The sequence below is a fragment of the Gambusia affinis genome, linkage group LG12 (assembly GCF_019740435.1).
Source record: "Gambusia affinis linkage group LG12, SWU_Gaff_1.0, whole genome shotgun sequence".
NCBI classification, from domain to species: Eukaryota; Metazoa; Chordata; class Actinopteri; order Cyprinodontiformes; family Poeciliidae; genus Gambusia; species Gambusia affinis.
The window spans coordinates 2,817,132-2,836,930 of record NC_057879.1 but is presented as its reverse complement, the minus strand read 5'-3'; the positions used below and the strand labels follow the sequence as shown (position 1 = coordinate 2,836,930).

Here is a 19,799-nt window from a genome sequence, read left to right as displayed (position 1 = left end):
AAATATATAAAAGAAACTTGACTTTGCAATGTAACGTCTTGAAATTGGGCCTCTGTCTCTTTAAGAGACTTCTGGACTTTCTGAAACTCCACCTACAGGAAGCCATCACAACATGGCTCCTCTATGAACCCTTTGACAATGTTTTTACCAGCATTGCTTTAATGAGCTCAGATGCACAGTTTCTCCAGATGTCTACTAAGATGTCGACTAACTACTACTGCTCTGTGAGGTGGAAGCTGAGAAGCTTGGAGACTGCGGCTCCGTGGAGGAGCTTCGTCCCTGAAGGCGGGGCTAGGTTCACCCAGGTGTTTAGCCCTCCGAATGGTTACCATGGGAGATTCAAGGATTTCTCAAACATGCATGATAAAAATCAAGGCAACACTCCAGGCATGTTTTTGATTAGGGAATAATATTCTAACATGATGTAAATTTTACATAACACTGCCCCTTTAAAAAAACATGTTGGCCTTTGTGTACAAGAAGGAGGAATTCTATTTCTATCTAAATCCTACTTTACAAAACTGGGTAATTAGTCAAATCAATGTGTTTGTAAAAGGCTCGTCACCACTGTTTTGTTGAAAATAATATTTACTTACATTCTCCTATCATAACCAAAATGTCCTTTCAGAAGTGAGCAGCTGCCTGCTCAGGCGCCACCTTTCACTTTCCAAGCAGCAGTTTCATTTCCTGCAGGATGTTTTAAATCTCTTTCTTCTGTGGCACTGAATCGCTGACAAATGCCTGGTTGTAAAATGCAGCTCATTGACTGCTGACTCGGTTGTATTACATGGTGGCTTAGAGGGGGCCACCGCAGTAATGTGGCCCCCAGGTTTATCCTTGCATGTTGGAGGGAGTGTGTTAATATCAAGCGGTGGCCCCACCCTCAAACTGGGATTGAAGCTATCAGCCACAAAGCCAAACCGTATTCCTCCATCAATGTGTCAGTAGGAAAGCTATTAAAAAGCGCTTTACTTTTCCTAAGTATCATGAGTATAAGCACAAGATTTAGTGAAATCCTTCCCAGAGCGCTGGAAATCTAGGGGGGATTTTCCCCCTGAAATGCATCCTAATGGACTACTCAGAGGTGTCAGAAGCCCACGTTAAACTCGAATGTTTTTTTGGACTTTAAAGTTTTTACTTGGAGCTGAAGTGACAAAATTTTGAGTGGAAGCACATCTGAACTTTACTAAATCTAATAAAAATCCTTTCGTCAGCTCTCATCAGCCGAGCTTCAGTGCAGACTGCAGGGTTCTCCAAAAAAAAGAAAGAAAGTAAAAAATAAAATAAAAAAGCAACCCGACCACTTCACATTTCAACCAGTCTGTTTTACAGCAACAAATTGACATTAACAGTTAGTTCAGAGCACTTTACTATTACAAAAAACAACAACAACAACAAAAACAAACGTTTTAATAAACAACCATTGCTCTGACAGGTTGTAAAATTATTTAAATGTAACTTTACAAAAGCACACAAGAGATTCCACAGGATCATTATTTATTTTTTTCCCCACCAGGGGTTCTTTTTGTGGGCTCTAGTGTCCCTTATACAACAGTGGGCTGACAGGAAGGGGAGAAGGAGAGGGGGGAAGACATGCGGCAAATGTTGTCGGTCCGGGAATTGAACCTGTGACCGCCGCGTCGAGGACTGGGGGCCTCCAAGCGTGGGGCGTGCTACCCTCTACGCCACCGGAGCACGCCCCTTTATTTTAAAAGTGCCTAAGCCAAAAGTTTTAAAAGCATTGAAAGAAATACTTCAGACTGTTGTCCTCACTATATTTTAGATTTATCAATAATACATTTGAGATATGTAAAATCCACTTTTTTGAGCCTTTCACTACAATGCCCCCCCTTCAGTTCCTTCAGACTAACCAGCAGCAATTAGCAAACATCTGGAGGAACTGCACATCTGCTGAGCTCATTATCGGCGCTACTTCTCAGTGAAGTGCTGGTAAAAACGTGGTTAAAGGTATAATAGAGGAGCCATGGTGTGATGAGTTTCAGAAAGAGCAGGAGTTTCTTAAAGAGACAGAGGTCCAATTTCACAGCGTTCTTACAAAGTGAAATTTCTTTCACGTTATAGTGGACATATGTGGTATTTTTAGAACTGAAGGTTACAGAGTTCTTGATTGTGCTTTAATATGGTACTATGTGCCTAGAAAATACATAATGATGTTCCTTTAACCAAAACCCTGATCCATCTGAAAAAAGATCCAAGGTCATGATTCTGCTTCCACCGTGTTTCACTCTATGGGGTTCTTCTCATAACAGATGATAAATCTGTTGTGTCAAAGTGAACTCTTGGAATTGTGGACAAAGGTCAATACTTTTAGAGACACATCTGTGGCTTAGCCCCACTTTTTAGTTCAGACACAAGAAGAAGGCAGCAGATTTTAGTCGCCAAACCAGAACGCCGTAGAAATATTCGCTTGACCCTGAACGGTTTCTGTCTTATCTTCTCATTACTTCGGAAAAAACCTCCAGTCTTTGTGATGTGTCTGCTGTTGCATAGCTTTCTCAGGATCACGATCAAATTCTTTACATTGGACTCTAAAATACTTTGAGGAGGATATTTCTAGCATCCAGATGACGATTGACTGGTAAAGGCTGATGGAGGATCCGGAAGCCCGGTAGAGAGGTTCTGCTTGTTGGGAACACTAAACTAGAAAGGCAGATCAAAAAGATTTATGACGAATCGTTGGAGACGGTGAAGTGACTGGGGATTGTTGGAGGAAATAAAGAAGCTGTTCTATTACTTATCGGAGCTGATTTGTTTTGTCAGATTCCTTTTTTTTTCTCGGATGCCCCCTGTCTGAAATGTCCAGCCTGTCTCTCTCTCTCATCCTTTATTTGCTTTTTCACCCCTGGGTCTTTTGCTACCTGCCAGCCTCTTTCTACACTGTGACTCCCTAATCCACCTGAGTGCATAGAGGACAGTTTTGACATAAGAAGAAAAGATAGTCTCCTAAAGAGAGGACCAGTATCTTTAGAGCCTAGAGGATAACCGGATTATGGCCGCCATTTTGAGCTGCAGGCACTTTCCACCCATTTTATCCCCTCCTCCCCCCACCAACCTCATCTCTTTGGAGTTGAAACGCTGCCCTTTCTTAGAAGTCCCTCAAAACACTTATAGGTAGAAAAACAACACAAGACAGTTTTTCCCACTTAAAACAACCAAAGCCTTTGTGGAGAGCAAAAAGAGGCGGATCATTTCTGCAGACTTCGTTGTCCTCCAGCTGCTGTTCTTCTGCAGGGTGATTGTCTCTGCGCCTCCCGTGTGGAGGCCTGCCTGCCTGCAACCACAGCAAAGCAGATAACAGCAGCTGCAAGGAGGCAGATCAGCTGCCTGAGCCCGGCTGTCCTCCCAGCCTCTGGACAGGGAGAGAAAAACATCTTATCACCCCCACCTCCAGTCTATTGGGCTCCACTGGATCTTTTCTGTCAGGTTATTTTGCCCTTGAAGAGGCCCGGATTGCTTTAGATGATGTGAGGCCAATGAAATAAAGACCACCCTCCCTGCCCTCCTCTTCGTCAATGGTTGCCCCGATATCGCTAAGACAACGGAAACCTGAACGCCGATCCTCCCGCAGCCACAGCAGGCCGGTCCACAGGAAAACACACCCCACCTCGTTCATGGGAATAATCCCTCTGGAGCCATTTTGGCTTTTTTTTTTTTTTTTTTTTTGAGGCAGTTTCCACTTCAACTCACTGAAAGAAATGCGTCTTTTCTGTAAATTGATTTACAGGCTAGACCCACAGTGGGGGGTTTCATTCGAATTTTATGTGACAGACGAACAAAAGTTGTGCATAATTCTGAAATTTTGTGGTTTTCGAAATATTTTACAACTAAAACTCTAAAATATATGGTGCGCATTAATCTTCAACTATAGCTCCACATCTTTTCCATGTCTCACTCAGCTCTGCACATTCAGACTTTTGAGAAAAATTCTGCACATACTTTTTGTCAAAACAGTTCAAACTCAAACAGTTGGATGGAATGTCTCTGTCTTCCAGACTTTGACTGGGCCAGTTTATTGTGATTCTGGATGCATGATTAGGATGACTGTCCTGTAGTTGTCTTTAGCTCCATCCATCTCCCTGCCCCTGCTGAAGAAAAGTCTGACCAAAGCATGACACTGCCACCACTACGTTTCATTATGGCAATATCATGTTCAGGTTTTTTCTGTCACACGTTTGGATGTAGACCAAACTTTTCCATTTTGGTCTCATCCAATCAAGTGACAAAATGCCTTTGAAAGTTAGATGCTTCTTATATATATATGTAAACATGTGCAGGGTTTAATCCATGACCTCCCTCCTTCTGCACACAAAAATGAACTTCCGGAGGAGAGAAACAAATTGAAAGTTGTTTCCATTGTTTATCACACTGATCATTCCATGTCAGAAATCGCTGTGCTGATATTTCATACGCAGGCAAAAGAAAAAACATGAAGGTTGTGACTTTCGGATTATTTATCCAGCTCGGTGATGGAAGCAATAAACACAGGTCCATCTTTCTACTGCTTCCTGCTTCTTCTTCTGATAGAAAAAGAAAAACACTCCGCCTTCAGGATGTCATCACAACATGGCTCCTCCGCCAACCCTTTAACAACGTTTGTACCAGAGTTGCACTGATAAGTAGCTCTTACAACGAGCTCAGCAGATATGCAGTTCCCCCTGGTGTTTGCTAATTAATGCTGGCTAGTCTGAAGGAGCTGAGCGAAGGAGGAGCTGCGTCTCGAAGGCGGCATTTACAGTGTGGTTGCTTCTCTGATCGATGCTTTCAGTGCTTAACATCTCAATTTATGTGGACACCGATGTGTTGGCGGTCAATTTACACTGAAAAAGGAAAGAATGTAATCTAACTTTAAAAAAAAGTTAATTTGTTACGTTTATCCAAGTAAATATAAGCTTAAGAAGTTGTCACGTCAAACAAACGTAAATAAATTAAGTTTGACAAACTTAATTCTAGCAAACTTCTGAAGCTGCTTCCATTCATAGACTAAATCACATATTGATTACCCATTAAGCTTCTTCTGAAGGCAGTTCCATTCACATTCCAGCTTAATTTATAAAACACTCTAAAAACAACACAGTTGACCAAAGTCCTGTACACCACACCCAGAAATAAAAACCAAGAATAAATTCAATAACGATAAGTGTAAAAATGGAAACTTCAAGTTTAAAGTCAGTGAGAAAAGATCAACTTTAAGAGAAGACTTTTAAAAAAAAGCATGAAGAGACTCAGTTTGTCTGATATGTAAATGTAAACCATTCCACAGTTTTGGGGTATCAGAGTGAAGGAGGCTGCACAGAAACACACGTATTCGAAAAAAACAACAAACAAACAAACAAAAAAAAACTGTCTCCAGTGAGATTTGTTTTTCCCCATTTTGTTTTGGTCATCACACAAAATCCACATAAAATCCAGCAAAGTTTCTGGACAATGTGAGAAAAAGTGAGAAAAGTTGTAGTTATACTCCTATTTTGTCTTAAAGGATTAAGTGGTCTCTTTAATCCCCACTGTGCCCCCCACCCCCACCCACCTTGTCAGCGCGCGCGTGGTGATGAGTGGATGACATGGTCTGCGTCATCCACAACAAGCTCCCAGTCGGTCCCGCGTGGCCCCCCATTCATTCACACATTCGGCTTCACTGTTCCAAGTTTTTCTCCAGTCAGTTTGGACTTTCTGTTCCCCGAATCCTCAGAAACTAAACCAGCTTCTGGACTGTTTCTCCCCCCACTCAGCAGCTTTTGCTTTTACGCACGAGAGGAGCATGAGCTTTTCCAAGGGGTGACTTGATTCCCTTCACATTTACAACATCAGCCCTTAAAAATGGCAAAACCTTTGGATCACATCAAGAGGCCCATGAACGCCTTCATGGTTTGGTCCAGAGGGCAGAGGAGGCGGATGGCCCGGGAGAACCCCAAGATGCACAACTCTGAAATCAGCAAGCGGCTGGGCGCGGAGTGGAAGCGGCTCTCTGACCCGGAGAAGCGGCCGTACATCGACGAGGCGAAGCGGCTGCGGGCTCAGCACATGAAGGAGCATCCGGACTACAAGTACCGACCCCGGCGCAAACCCCGGAGCCCCCTGAAGAGGGACCGCTTGGTTTTCCCGCTGCCGTCTTTGCTCGGCGACGCAGCGGAACACCTGAAAGCGGTTAACCTGGACTCTTTGATCGTTTCCGGGGACAAGCCCAGAACTCTGCTCTCCCCCTCCTCTTCCTCCCCCTCTTCGTTCTCGCTCTGCGAGCCTGTCACGCAGTTCAGCACCGGAGCTGTCCAGCGGATTGCGGAGATGCCGCACGCTCTGGCCGCAGGCGCGCTGCCCTACGGCGCGCACGCCTTCGGCTACCAGGGCGCAGGGCTCGGGGGGCTGGCGAGCCCCGGACAGCACCAGCCTCCGTCCGGCCCAGCCGGGTACGTGGTTCCCTGCAGCTGCAGCGCCTGGTCCGCAGCCTCCCTGCACCCTCAGGTGGCGTACATTCTGCTCCCAGGAGGGATGAGCAAGGGTGCCATGGACTCGTCATACGCTCCATCAAACTCCCCCAGCATGTGACAGACTGGAAGATAAAAAAAACTATCAAATATTCCTCTAAAGGAAGAATCAACAAATGTGGCTGGAAAGGTGTACAAAGGAGGAGTAGAATCTTATAATAACTCCAAGCTTTTGCAGAAACAAAATAAAACCAGCTGAAGGAAGTTTTATGTGTGCGAACATCTTTTTTTTATTACTTATAAATGCACTAAGACAATGTAATCACTTTCATATGTTGTTTTAAAACCAAGAAGGGAAGAAAAACACTGTTCTGAACGACTTTCGTAAATCTGACATTTCTTCCTGTTTCTCACCTGAACGCGATTCATGTCAAGGTATGCTTCTTGGTTTTCACAACGAATAAAACAGATATTTAGATTATATCTGTGCAGCTGAAAATCTATGAACCTGGTGTCATTCAGAGAGAGCAGCGTTTAAAATAAACTTTAGTCTCTCTCTATATATATATTTAGATAGATAGATAGATGTTGTTTTTTTACTCCATGTAATAAAACAACACAAAACGGTGCACAACTGTGAAGATGAAGAAAACCATCAACAATTTTCTCTATTTGTACCAATGAAATTTATGCATTTGCGCACATCCTCAAAAAAGTGCGGCCAATTGCGCAGTTTCGTCGTTAGTAAACGGAGTCCATTGTGTGATTCATTCTCTGTAAATAAAACTGTTCCGAACACCTTTGGAAAAATAAACCTGACCACACTCTGTGTAGAGCATGTTTGTTTGGAGCTGAAAGAGAATAAAAATCTATACATTCAGTATTACATGTGATAAAGGTGCAACTAATGATTATTTTGGTGATGTAATTAATCGATTACCGGTAATCGATTAATTACCGGTAATCGATGATTACTGGATGAAAAGAAATTGGCATATTCAGCTGATTGTTCATTTTAACCTCTGAACCTATTTTTATGCAGTATTGAAAAACTATAAAATGCAAATAAGCAAATAATTCATGTCCTTTCTTAAATAAGAAAATTTATATTTTACTTCCTAAATTGCATTGATCGATCAAAAATACATCTAACATCAACATGAGAAAAGATAAACCCTTTCTGCTCGACTTAACATAAATACAGTGGATAATCTGGTGGATATTATTTATTAAACAATTAGTAATCTGAGAGCAAAAGCTGCTTAATAGGATGTTTCTTTTTTTATTTTTTATTATAGAATTTGAACCATGTGAAATTAAAATTATGTCACTCGAGGATCTGGGAAGAGCATATTTACTTAATTTTGTACCGTTTCACCTTAATTATTGCTTCTGATTGTGTTTTGTTGTTTGGCAAATGGCATTTTTATTAGTTTGTAAACTCCAATTATTCGATTACTACATTAATTGATTATTTCAATAATTTGTCAATCAGAATTATTATTTTTTGTCTTTGTTTCCACAGTCACAAAAATAAATTTGATCAGTCTCAGTTCTGCATCTTTCTGATAGTTCAGGATCATATTCATATCAGACCGAGAGCTGAGACAGAAATCTGACTCTACGCCAACAAATGAAAGTTGAATGTTCCCTTTTCTCCTCTTCTCTTCGCTCAACATTTCTTCATGTTTCTCATGAAGAAATGATTTACATTTGTGACGGTAGGACAGAAAAAGGATTTCATCCTAGCATCAAGAAGCTGGAATGTAAACAGCTAATGGTTGTTATGGAGACGTCTCTACTCTTACCACCCTGCTTACTGTGTGTGGTGGAAAGATGAAAACGGGTCCAATGGCCAGAAGAATGTATGTATCTTACATAACCCAAAATAAAAGACTGGCATGGGTTAATATTTGGAACTTCCTAAAAAGTTTGATGAGAATAAGAAACAATTAAATTAAACAATTAAAACAATTAAAGGAATACTAAGATAACCTTTTATGACAATTAAGTACAAATAAAAATTAAGCACAAGTATTCAAATAAGTAATTATAAAATGTATCAGTAAATTGAATTAAAAAATTATTTTTAGATATTTTCCAACTCCATTTAAATTTGTCCCAAGTTTTTGTCAACACCGTCAGACATAAAAAGAATGTAAAAAAATAATTAAAAAATTAGGCATTTTTGGGGGCATCAGAACTTCTGAGGACCCCATGACCTCTTCCTTTCTCTTCCTTTGCCAAGAGGGCTAGGCAGCGCTGGTTAGTGTGTTATTCTTGTTTTTTTTTTTTCTTGTTTTATCCCTAAGTTGTTCATCTCAACCATGATGTGTCAACACCATAACTGATGATTTACAAAACTTTGATAAAAGTTTTGAAATTAATGCTTAATTTTAGTATACTCTAAAGATTTCATGGACCTGATGCTGTTAAATTTAGGGATAATTTATTCAAAACTTTGACTCAAAGTTCCTAAAACTTACAACAGGTAACCTATTTTCATCATAGATTATGTAGATAAAGGTAGTTGTATGAAAATCCAAGAGGTTTAGAACACAAGCGTTCACACAAATTAGCAACCTGATGCAAAACATAGCTGCAATATACAAAAAGGCCACTAGATGTCAGCAGATCATCTAAAATAGACAGTTCTGTCCAGGAACAATCAGATGCTGTTTGTTGTGATCAGAGGAAAAAACAAAACAAAACAACCTTAAAGAAGAAATTGAAGATATTCTGTTTATTGTTGCATATTTATCCCATCGTCCAGCTCATAAACAAACCCTGCAGAGAAAACCAGTTCCTCTTCAAAAGCAGCCGCTGAAGAAACACACAGATTTCCATCAGAGCTCACATCCCACAATCGGTTTACTGTGAGCTCTTCACTGACGTGTGTCTCAGCAAAGCCGGGTGCGTTCGCCGAGGAACGGGGATTCACTCTCTCTTACTGCATTTACTGCTGGTCACAATGGTAAGCATCATAAAAATAATCATCTCACAACAATATCCGACAGACAAAAAGAGGAACGTTTATCTTAGCAAAAGATGATTCCTTTGTGAAATTGATTTTATGAACGTGTTTTAGGGTTTCAGTTGAGTCATCTGGGTGAAATCCACGCAGACACACTGATTATAATCAGATACAAAAACATGGATCAATGATTTAAACAGCTGTCAAGCCCAGGTTGTATACAAACAGCTAAACAGTGACAGAAATCCAATGAAACAAAAAGCAACATTTTTGCCCACTTGCCCAAAATAAAGTCCATTTTCTTGGTAATTTAAGGGACCATTTCAGTTCTATACATACAAAATTTTTTAATATTTTTTTTGTGTGTGTCTATATTCGGTCTAACTTCTCACTCAGAAACTCTTCAACGCTGTCTGTGTTCCACTTGGTGATGCTGAGCTCTTCAGCGATGTTCCCGTTATCGTCCAGGAGCTTTAGGATGGGATCGGAGCCTCTGACGTACTGCGCCATGGAAACGGGAGACAGAAGACGGAAGCCATGTTAGAAACGCACAGAAACATTTGGTAAAAATAGATGACGATAGAAAACGATAAGAAACAAAGTAGGGCTGAAAACGATCGGATTAGTCGCGATTAATCAATTATTGAAATAATCAACTAACTTAATAAGTGATTAATCTTAACTGAATAATACAGACACAAAAAAATGCAATTTGGTGTATAAAAATAAAAATAACATATTTGGAGCAGTAATTAAGCCAAAACGGTACAAAAAATATATACAAGATAAAAACACCTCAGTCTATAAAAATGTTTCAGCCAAAACTCCTCCAGTGGTACGGTTTTATCTTCACCCAGTCTAACGAAAGGAACATTACGGTGTTTCATTTTAGGTAACAAAATATTAGTATTATTTAAAAAAGGAATTAAATTATTTGTTTGTTTGCATTTTTGAATGTATTTTTTATATATATATTTAAAAGTGTTTAAATGGAATCTGTAGAATGTGCCATTTTTCAATCCGATTAATCAACCGTCAGAATAATCGATTAATCGTTCACTAAAATAATCGCTAGTCGCAGCCCTGCACAACAGGAAGAACATAATTCATCAGCGCTACCTTGATCTGAAGACCTTTAAACATCTTGGGCATCTCGCTCCTGACAAAAGCTGAGGGGGAAAAAGCAGAGACAGAGGTCATGTGGACGGACGGACAGACAGACGGACGGACATCTTGAGAATGCGGCAGAAAACAGCTGAGAGGACACAGCTGAGGTAACCAAACAACAGATGGACGTCCAACTTCTCTTTCCAGAACTTACCCTGGACTTGAGGGAACCTCCCCAGTTTTCATCCACACACCTCCAGGATGGCTCCGGCGTAGAGCTGCAGGGGGAAATGAAAACATTTTTAAAATAAAGAGGCTGGAGGGGGCGGAGCTTAGCGTGGAGGAGCAGAGCCGTAAATAAGGAGTGGCATCTTCTCCAAGGTCATTAAGCAGCGAGGCTGAGCATATGCAGCAGGGCTGATGGATGACGAAGATGAAGATGAGCTTTTCAACATCCAATAGCAGTTAGTCAGAAAAGGTAAAGCACTCAGTGACACTTCTTCACATTTATAGTTCTGGTTTTGATTAAATGCATAGATAAGACGAGCCAATTAAAATTATCCAGTCATACTAAGATTGGGCGATAAATTTATTAAGTCAATCGAATTGGCTTTTTATGGAGATTTAATTTTTAGAAAAATTTACATATATTTTCACTAATGTACTACTTTCACTTTGTGGTTTCCTGTGTCTGTCGTTTCCATGGACAGAATCAAATGACCATCAATCCCTCTGGGATTTATTTTGTAATGTCTCCTGATGCTGGGAGATGGTGGAAGGAGTCGTGTGTGTTAATACACACCACAACAGAACATTTTGACTTATCCACTTGTAGCTTTTGGCATCATTTAATTTGGACTAGAGAGATAAAAATATTCACAAAACAAAAACTAGCTGCAGCGTTTCTGCACTGCTACAGACTCCGAGAGCACAACCATGTGCTTTATAGGGGTAAAAAAGCTGATTTTGCATGATATGTCTCCTTTAAGAAAAGAAAGGGAGGAAAAAAATATATATTCAAATCCAAAATCAGATTTAGTATGGGGGGCAAAAAAAGAGATTTTATGTTTAAACCTTAAGTTCTACCTGATTTATTAATGACACTCATTAGTGACAGGCAAAACATAAGCAGAAAGATGTGACTTTTAGCGTCATTTAAACGCCTCGAAACTAACAAACAGCATGTCCTTAGACGCATTTCTGTTAAGGTTATAAAAGATCTGATAAGGACAACTTGAAACCGACATCAGCCAGGAGAAACCTTCATGATGGATCTCCAGAATATACAGGCAGAATTAAAAATGTGCATTTATGAATGAAAATGTCTGTATTCCGGCGTTTCTCGTAAAAGGTCGTCGCGCAGCAGGCTTCCACGCTCTGAAATGTGCGTCTCACAGGTATTATCATCGATTGTTCCCCAAAGAGGCCTGAAAGACGGAGATAAGTCAGGTTAGCAGAGGGGCAGCGCCGCAAACGAGCTGAACTCTACCTGCTCACTAACCAACCGGGCTGTGCAGAGAGCTTAATGACTCGCCACTCACGTCCAATCCAACAACTAAACAGATTCTTAAGGGACATTAACGTTGCTGTCTGAGGGGGAAATGTGCTGAGAGGCAGTGTGGTTTCTACAGGTACAACGGGGGCGGGGGGGGAGTGCAGCAGGAGGCAGTCGATTGTTCTTCGAGTGACAGTTTTTACTCACATCGTAAGGAGAAGGAGGAGGAAGAAGAGGTAATCTTGGCTCTAAGCGTCTTTCTGGAATAGAGTTATCATCAAGAGGTGTAATGAGGTGCTCACTACACTTCTGAGAATGTGCTGTTGCTAGGATACTACACACGCGCTCCAGGGGAGTTGCTCAAATCAAAAGAAAGACAAGGAAGGAAAAAAAAAAGAAAAAAAAGAAGAATGCTGTTTTCCCCACCATCAGTCAACTGTGTGTTTATTCATCAGAGCTCAGCGAGGGTTGCTCTGATTCCTGCTGTAATCACAGAGGGGATCGCCACGGAGACGGTCCCGGAGACAAAACCTGCTGATTCAGCCCGTCACAGGGCTGGTAAAGTTTTGTCATGCCGGAGTCTCACAGTAGTTACAAATGTGTGCGAAAGTTTGTCTGTATTCCAGTAATGCCGAAACCCCCCACAACTTCGCCATTGGATCGTTTCCATTAAATAAGAAACACAGTTGAAAATCACATGTGAAGAAGCTTGATCACGCATATAAATCATTAAAAAACCTCCTACTAGTTCCTGTGTTCTTCTTCAGGGTTCAGCAGCAACATCCAGTTGTTGATGATGTGACTTGTGTGATGTGAAATAAATGATTCCCTTGCAGTTTTGCAAAATAAACCAATTTTGTGAGTCCATTAAGCTAATTTACTTTCGCAATGTCACACTGTGGAGTTCTATGGGTCAAAGGAATCGCAGCTGATGACAGACGGCTCAGAGACGATGCACAGCTGCAAAGTGTCAACAAACCCACAGACGGAGGCCAAACTGAGCTGCTTTTAATAGCGGCAGAAAGCTAAAGAATGCGTCCCTCTGTCAATAATAGCTGACGCATTCAGACAGATAGGCCTGCATTCCTTCAGTTTGCACCTCTGACATTGTAAACTATTCTTATTTTTACAGGCATTCCCTCTGTTCTCTAAATAAGCTCTCGTGCAGCCCACCCCGGTCCTCTCCCTGCTTTACCTTGCGCGATTCCATCTGAGCCTCCTGCTGGCAGCACTGCCGGCAGACGGGCTGCAGCTTGGTGAGGCTGAACTCCCCCAGCAGGTCGCAGGAGCTGCACAGGAGGTTACTGGAGAAGCCCAGCTCCCTGCAGGCCTCGGACGACAGCTCGGCCCCGTACGCAGACAGCTGCAGGGACACGCAGGTTATTAGATGGTCATTTTCTGATCATTGTCATAAAACTATGAATGCGCTAGCTTTTGACCAACACCACAAACTAAGACATGAGAATTTGCAGCAATAAAATACTGCAAATCACACATTAATTTCCTTTTTGTAGGTCTGGACTATCAAGATGCCACAGAATAAGATTACAACGCCTTTTAAAAGAAGAATAAAAACAAACCTAGAAGCATATCACCAAATTAGTTAAGATGGTGATGGTCACTCCAAACAAAGTCAGTGTTTGTAGCGGTCATCAAAAACCTGGAAAGGTAGCCCACACATCTAACTCAATGCATACAATTTCAGGGGCGTTCCCATAAAATACAAAGAAAATGTAAGTAAACTTCAAAAGTTTAAAAAAAATGTATACAGAATATCATTATTCTGACATTTATCAAATAGAAATAAATTTAGTAATTATAAGGAATATAATAAATCAAAATCAATAAAAATCAATCAGCTTTATAACAAGAAAACCTCTTACTGAGGGAAAACGAGAAATATGTATTTTAAGACTTTTTTTTGGCTCGTTGCATTAATTGAACAGTAATTTAGTCAGAAAACAGGATGGAGAGAGAAGAGGAAGACATGCAGCAAATGGCACGAGACCTGGAATCGAAGCCACTTTCTTGAGTTTTTTATAAAGCGCAAAAAGCCGATTTCAACTGCATAGTCTCGTGCCCTGAACTCTTTTTTTTTTTTTTTTACTTTGACATGAAAATTGAAGATGTTGTCCTTGAATATTTTGTACGGACTTCAATGACTTGAAAATGCATCTCTTTCTAAATATTTTGGCCAAATTAAGCTTGCATAAGCAATAAAGTGCATTCACAAAACAAGCGGGAATTTGTATTTGGTGTTAAAAAACTTCATTAGATAAATAAACATTTCCGCTCGCAAAAAATATCCAAACAGTAAGTTATGTTTCTTGTGTTCTAGTTTGGTTAGCTGTATCCAGCAGACACGTCAGCTTCTGAGGCGCTCCACTCATTTGTTTTCGTTTTCAGCTCACAGAAAGGCGAAGTTTATGTTTCATATATGATCTCCTTTAATTTTCGGTATACGATTACACTGTAGACTACGAGCGCCCTCTCCGTGCCATATAACTTTAACACTAAAGATTATTTTAAATCTAAGTTGTAGTTCAGCTTTTATACAGATTAAGTGAATTTCGGACACCGGAAGTCAAATGTTAACGTTGCCTCTCGGCGCCAAGAACCTACAAATGAACTGTTCAGTTAATTTCTGATAACAACATCATCCAGATTTACAGTGTTCAATGAATAACCTCAATTTCTCCTTTTGGCTCCCAGCAGCTTATTGGAAGAGCCACGTCATGTAGCAACTCCTGGAACAACAGGATGCGGTGCTCTGAACTGAACGATGGACTGTAAGCACTACCAGCCGACTGTAAGCGGTCGGTAGTGACTGTAAGCTTGTATGTAGTCTCCCTATGGCTAACACCGGCTCTCTCAGAGCTAATAAACTCACCGTCTGCAGCAACGACAACAGCCACAGTAGGTACACCTCTCCCGACATTTTGCAATCTGCTTTGTTAGCGAAACTACTACAATGGTCCTTTATTATTTAACTCAGGGAAAGCTATTATTCGCCTGAGTAATGTTCAGTTTAAAAAATACATTTGTCTTTTATTATTTCAGCTTATTGTCAGAAAATAAACACTGTCGCTTGAAAAACTTTGTTTTATTTTTTAAAATAAAAAAATAATTTTCTATTCCTTTCATTTTGTACATTTCTTTCATATTTTCTATGTTGGCATTAGCTAAAGCCGACTAAAAATATCTTCCTTGACTTTATTGAATTTCGAGGCTTATGAAAAGAGGGCGACACCTGTCGTCTGGTTGAGGTAAATCAGATTAAACTGTCCAATCCGGATTGAATAGGCAGGAATAGTGGACGAATGGAAAGCCACTGCTGGCTGGTGGACTGCTCATACATCCAATAGTCAGGGTGGCAAATAGGGGTAATGTGTCCGTAGTGCGGTGGTAGCCACACTCGGTGTGATAGGTGACACTGGCAACACCGACTGATGTCAGTCTGGTTCCTCAATCCGACAGGAGAAGTTCGCATTCTGCTCAAATCTACTGGGTTTGAGACAATTTTACATCCCGGGAAAATTAACGAAGGATGGGGATCTACCATTTGAGGTGACTGGAGGATCTGGATGTTACAAGATATCCACACACACGCTCCTGAGAAACGACGGAGAGAGAGATCGAGAGAGGGAGAGAGAGAGAGGGCCATGCTCACACTCCCCAGCCGCTGAGTAAACCCCCCGCCGCAGCCGCTGTTTGTTTCGGTGTTGTCTCTTCCGAGGATGGAGTGACCAAAACCCTCTCCGGATGATTTGATGGGGTTGCTCAGAGTCATTATGCCGCCCAAGTTGCAGCTGCTGGCGCTGCTTGCGTTCGCAGTGGCCATGTTCTTCCTGGAGAACCAGATCCAGAAGCTGGAGGAGTCCCGCGGAAAGCTCGGTAAGTTGAAGCGATCCCGACGGAACGCGGCCCCAAAACGGGACCGCAGCACGGGGTGAGGAGGAGCGCGGGCAGAGAGATGCGGGCGAGCTCTCATTGTTGTGCATGTGGGTCAGTTAGAGACGCGAGCTGCGCCTCATCCATCAAGCATGCTTCCTCTTGTTCCTCAGAAAATGGCACACAGTCTTTCATTATTTACAGATGCAGGAAATACTGAACTTTGCATGACCGATATGAACATCTTTTACTCGGCATAGGGATTGGTGATCACGTTAAACAGAATTGAACGATGAGTCAGGGAGGAGCAATTCCGTGGTTTAGTACAGAATAAGGGACAGCAGGTCGCAGTGGTTTTCATCACTGATTGATCGGTACTGGAAAATACTAAGTGACATCCACTGATGTCTTGGTCCATCGTAAAGGCAACATACTTTTAAGGTATGACCACTAACGCATCTATACTTCCAACAAAGCACAGCTGGTTGTTGAAGTCGATTTCCACTGTAATATTTCACTTAAATATATTTTAAAGAAATGCTCTGAAGAAGAAGAAAAAAAAACTTCCGGCAAATTCTGTTTTGTGTGTATTTGGGTCATGACATCACAAGAGGCAAAAGAATTGAGCTGATGTTGTGTTTGCTCTCATAAGCAGGAATTTTTGAGTTTCCAATCGAGAAAGACCCCAGAGTCAGAAATCCAACGGAGAAGGTCGACACTAATCGCCAAAAAGTCTCAAGTTTAGCATCCAATATAGCGGGTGCCATATTGGATTTGAGCAGTGGAAAATGTGAGCATTCCTTCGGCGTTTGAGCTCATGTGTATTATTGTAGTACCACAATAATTAACAAATCTAATCCGACTTGTAAGCACAACACGCTCACCTCCACCATTCTGAAGAGATCCAGTGCAGTTTGTTGGTATTTCTGCTAAGACGTGGGACTTTTCAGAGTTTTCAGTCAGAAATGAAACAACAATAATTAAAGCTGCAAGCAGCCTCGTGCGGCCCTCGCAGCAAGCGCTGCTCCGGCTCACCGGCCACCGCGGAGTTCCAGCCGCCGCGGAAGCTCTCGCGCCGTTTCCAGAGCCGGCGCCCGCTCGCCGCAGCGGGAGCCGTCGCGAACCTTCCCCGCCCGATCGCCCGCCAGACGACACACGCGAATGCGTTCGGCAGCGCTCCCCGACGACTCACAAAAAATCTGACGCAGATCGGTCCATTTACGGCGGAGATATAGCTGATGGATTAACCTAGGGGGCGCAGTGGAGTCAAATTACATTTCAAAACATTTGAGCTCTTTAAAGGTTACCACAGGTCTTACATTTCAAGTTTGGTGCCAATCGGATCATCCATGTGTGATTTAAAGACAATCGTATGAATATGGCGAGGGTCTGACATTTGCAATTTGGCCACGCCCACACTGTTCAGCCAGCATTGACAGATGTCATCTAAAAGTTGCAGGACAGCGGCCCTTGAGGACTGGAGTTTGACACCCCTGCTGTAAGAAGATGGTTGGATAAATAATTTTAATATTAAATAATATGATTTCTACAATAGCTTCCAAATCGTGTGGCCCATTAACTCAAAATCAAGGTGAAATTGTTCTACTAGAGAGTATAGATGAAGCACATTCATCTTTATTACATTTGACCCCTTTTATTTAACTAATTTTTTATTTAAAAATATACTCTATATAAAAAAAAATTCATAAAATGTATTACCTCACATTATCATCACATTTGTTAGCTGTAATGTTCAATTACATAAAATTGGAGGACAGGATCAATTTCATTACATGTTCACTTCTTACCTGAAATATGTTAAATACAACAAATATTTACTTTAAGTGTGACAGTTTAACCTTAGTGATGTCATCATTTGACCACATGACGATTAATCACTGAAAGTTTGGTTCCTCTGAGCTCCGTCTACTGTGAAAATCACATTGAGCTTTGCCAATTCTTAATTGTAAGCTATTTTATAATGGTAACATCAACAATGTGTATCCACTGATAAGGTTGAACTGAAGAGGAGATTGTCCAAAAAATAAAAACGTGAGTAATTTATGTGGTCCACTGCTGTGTGGAAAACTCTAAGAATTACTTTAAAGCCCCACACCCCACCCCCCGCCTCCAGGTTCTGCGTTACGGCCCTGCGTTTAATATCATAGCTCAGCTCCTCCTGCTCATATTTGTGACACTTATCTCAATATTAATAATTATAGTGCCGTTAAGTTTCCATTATAATTCTTAGCAACTACGGACACGTTCATTCGTGGCTGTTTTCACCTTTTTTGGACCAGTTTATTTTATTGTCTAATAAATAAAATTCACTTCCTGTCAACACCTTTGAGGTAATATCGTTTAATAGGTTTGCCAGGCAAACTTTAACTGTAAGGATATTTTGAAAGTACTAACCGCCACCGCTTTGAGTGTGCAGCCCATGGACGGTTCAAACAAAATAATGTGGCTTCCATTAAATGAGCAAGAAATTGTTTAGCATATCAGACTCACCAGAATCCACATCTCTGCAGCAAACACGTTGATAAGTTGGAATGCAACAACAGGACATCTCACCGCTAATACCCATGACATCTGTCTCCTATTCGTTATGTCCGACAGCTTAGCTACGTTAGCTTGACTGTCAACCGTCATATTTAAAGCCCCCCACCCCACCCACCGCCTCCAGGTTCTGCGTTACGGCCCTGTTTAATATCAAAGCTCAGCGATCCTCCTGCAATTCCACAGCTCAGATTGCTGCACAGATTTATGACACTTATCTCAATATTAATTATTATAGTGGCGTTAAGTTGCCATGATCATTCTTGGCAACTACGGACACGCTCATTCGTGGCTGTTTTCACGATTTTTGGACCAGTTTATTTTATTGTCTAATAAATAAAATTCACTTCCTGTCAACACCTTTGAGGTAATATCGTTTAATAGGTTTGCCAGGCAAACTTTTAACTGTAAGGATATTTTGAAAGTACTAAACTCCACAGCTTTGAGTGTGCAGCCCATGTACGGTTCAAACAAAATAATGTGGCTTCCATTAAATGAGCAAGAAATTGTTTAGCATATCAGACTCACCAGAATCCACATCTCTGCAGCAAACACGTTGATAAGTTGGAATGCAACAACAGGACATCTCACCGCTAATACCCATGACATCTGTCTCCTATTCGTTAGGTCCGACAGCTTAGCTACGTTAGCTTGACTGTCAACCGTCATATTCACCCCTTCAAGGGATTGCGTGCGTGCGTTATAAAGATCGAACTGCACACATATCATGACGGCTTGATTGATCGTGAATGTTATCCGTGGAGGCTATTTTTATCCCAACGAGCCAGCCATTGCTACGTATATGTGGGCGGCGGAGGGGGAGGAGGGGTGGGGGCGTGCGAAAACCGAACTGAGAAATAAGATTTAAGCTTTGGCATGCGCTACGTACAAGATGTTTTGAAACAATGTTTCCACAATTTTCTTAATTATAAAGATGATTCAAAAATAAAAATATCAGAAATTCTTCTTTTCTTTTTTTACTTCAGGGAAAATTAATAAGCAGCCGTACAGCTGCAGGCGCTGCTCTCTCCGTTAAATCATGCATGCTTCGGTGCACTTCGATAGCTTAGCTGCGTTAGCTTGACTGTCAACCGTCATATTCAGTTCTCTAGTGCTAATAAGTGATATAAACGCAAATATAGGAGATGGAAATGTATACTTACATAATAAAAACGCACATGCAGACGGGATTAAGGAAGGATTGATCGTTAATGTTATCCGTGGAGGCTATTTTTATCCCAACGAGCCAGCAGAAGTATCGAAAACAACGTAACTGTGGAACTACAAAATACACAGATGCATCTTTGGGAATTGCAGTGGTAAAAATGTACAC

The 19,799-nt window shown here is 41.3% G+C and overlaps 3 protein-coding genes across 3 annotated transcripts in view; 2 read left to right on the top strand and 1 right to left on the bottom strand.

The window, feature by feature from the left end:
• Positions 1-5,623: 5,623 nt before the first annotated feature.
• On the top strand, positions 5,624-6,561 carry LOC122840566 (transcription factor Sox-14). The gene has a single exon (XM_044133071.1). It carries the CDS (start codon positions 5,836-5,838, stop codon positions 6,559-6,561), a length of 726 nt encoding a protein of 241 aa, XP_043989006.1. The 5' UTR covers positions 5,624-5,835.
• A 2,607-nt stretch (positions 6,562-9,168) lies between these two features.
• Positions 9,169-15,012, bottom strand: selenof (selenoprotein F). Its single transcript, XM_044133070.1, has 5 exons — positions 14,907-15,012; positions 13,212-13,379; positions 10,736-10,799; positions 10,534-10,583; positions 9,169-9,915 (listed from the first exon to the last, which is right to left on the bottom strand). The coding sequence occupies exons 1-5, from the start codon at positions 14,952-14,954 to the stop codon at positions 9,784-9,786; spliced, it is 462 nt and encodes a 153-aa protein (XP_043989005.1). The 5' UTR covers positions 14,955-15,012; the 3' UTR covers positions 9,169-9,783.
• Positions 15,013-15,273: 261 nt separating this feature from the next.
• hs2st1a (heparan sulfate 2-O-sulfotransferase 1a) overlaps positions 15,274-19,799 on the top strand; it is a 45,437-nt gene continuing 40,911 nt past the window's right edge. The window contains exon 1 of the mRNA XM_044133069.1: positions 15,274-15,910. Coding sequence (XP_043989004.1) covers positions 15,787-15,910 — 124 coding nt within the window. The 5' untranslated portion in view covers positions 15,274-15,786. The remainder of the gene's footprint in view (positions 15,911-19,799) is intronic.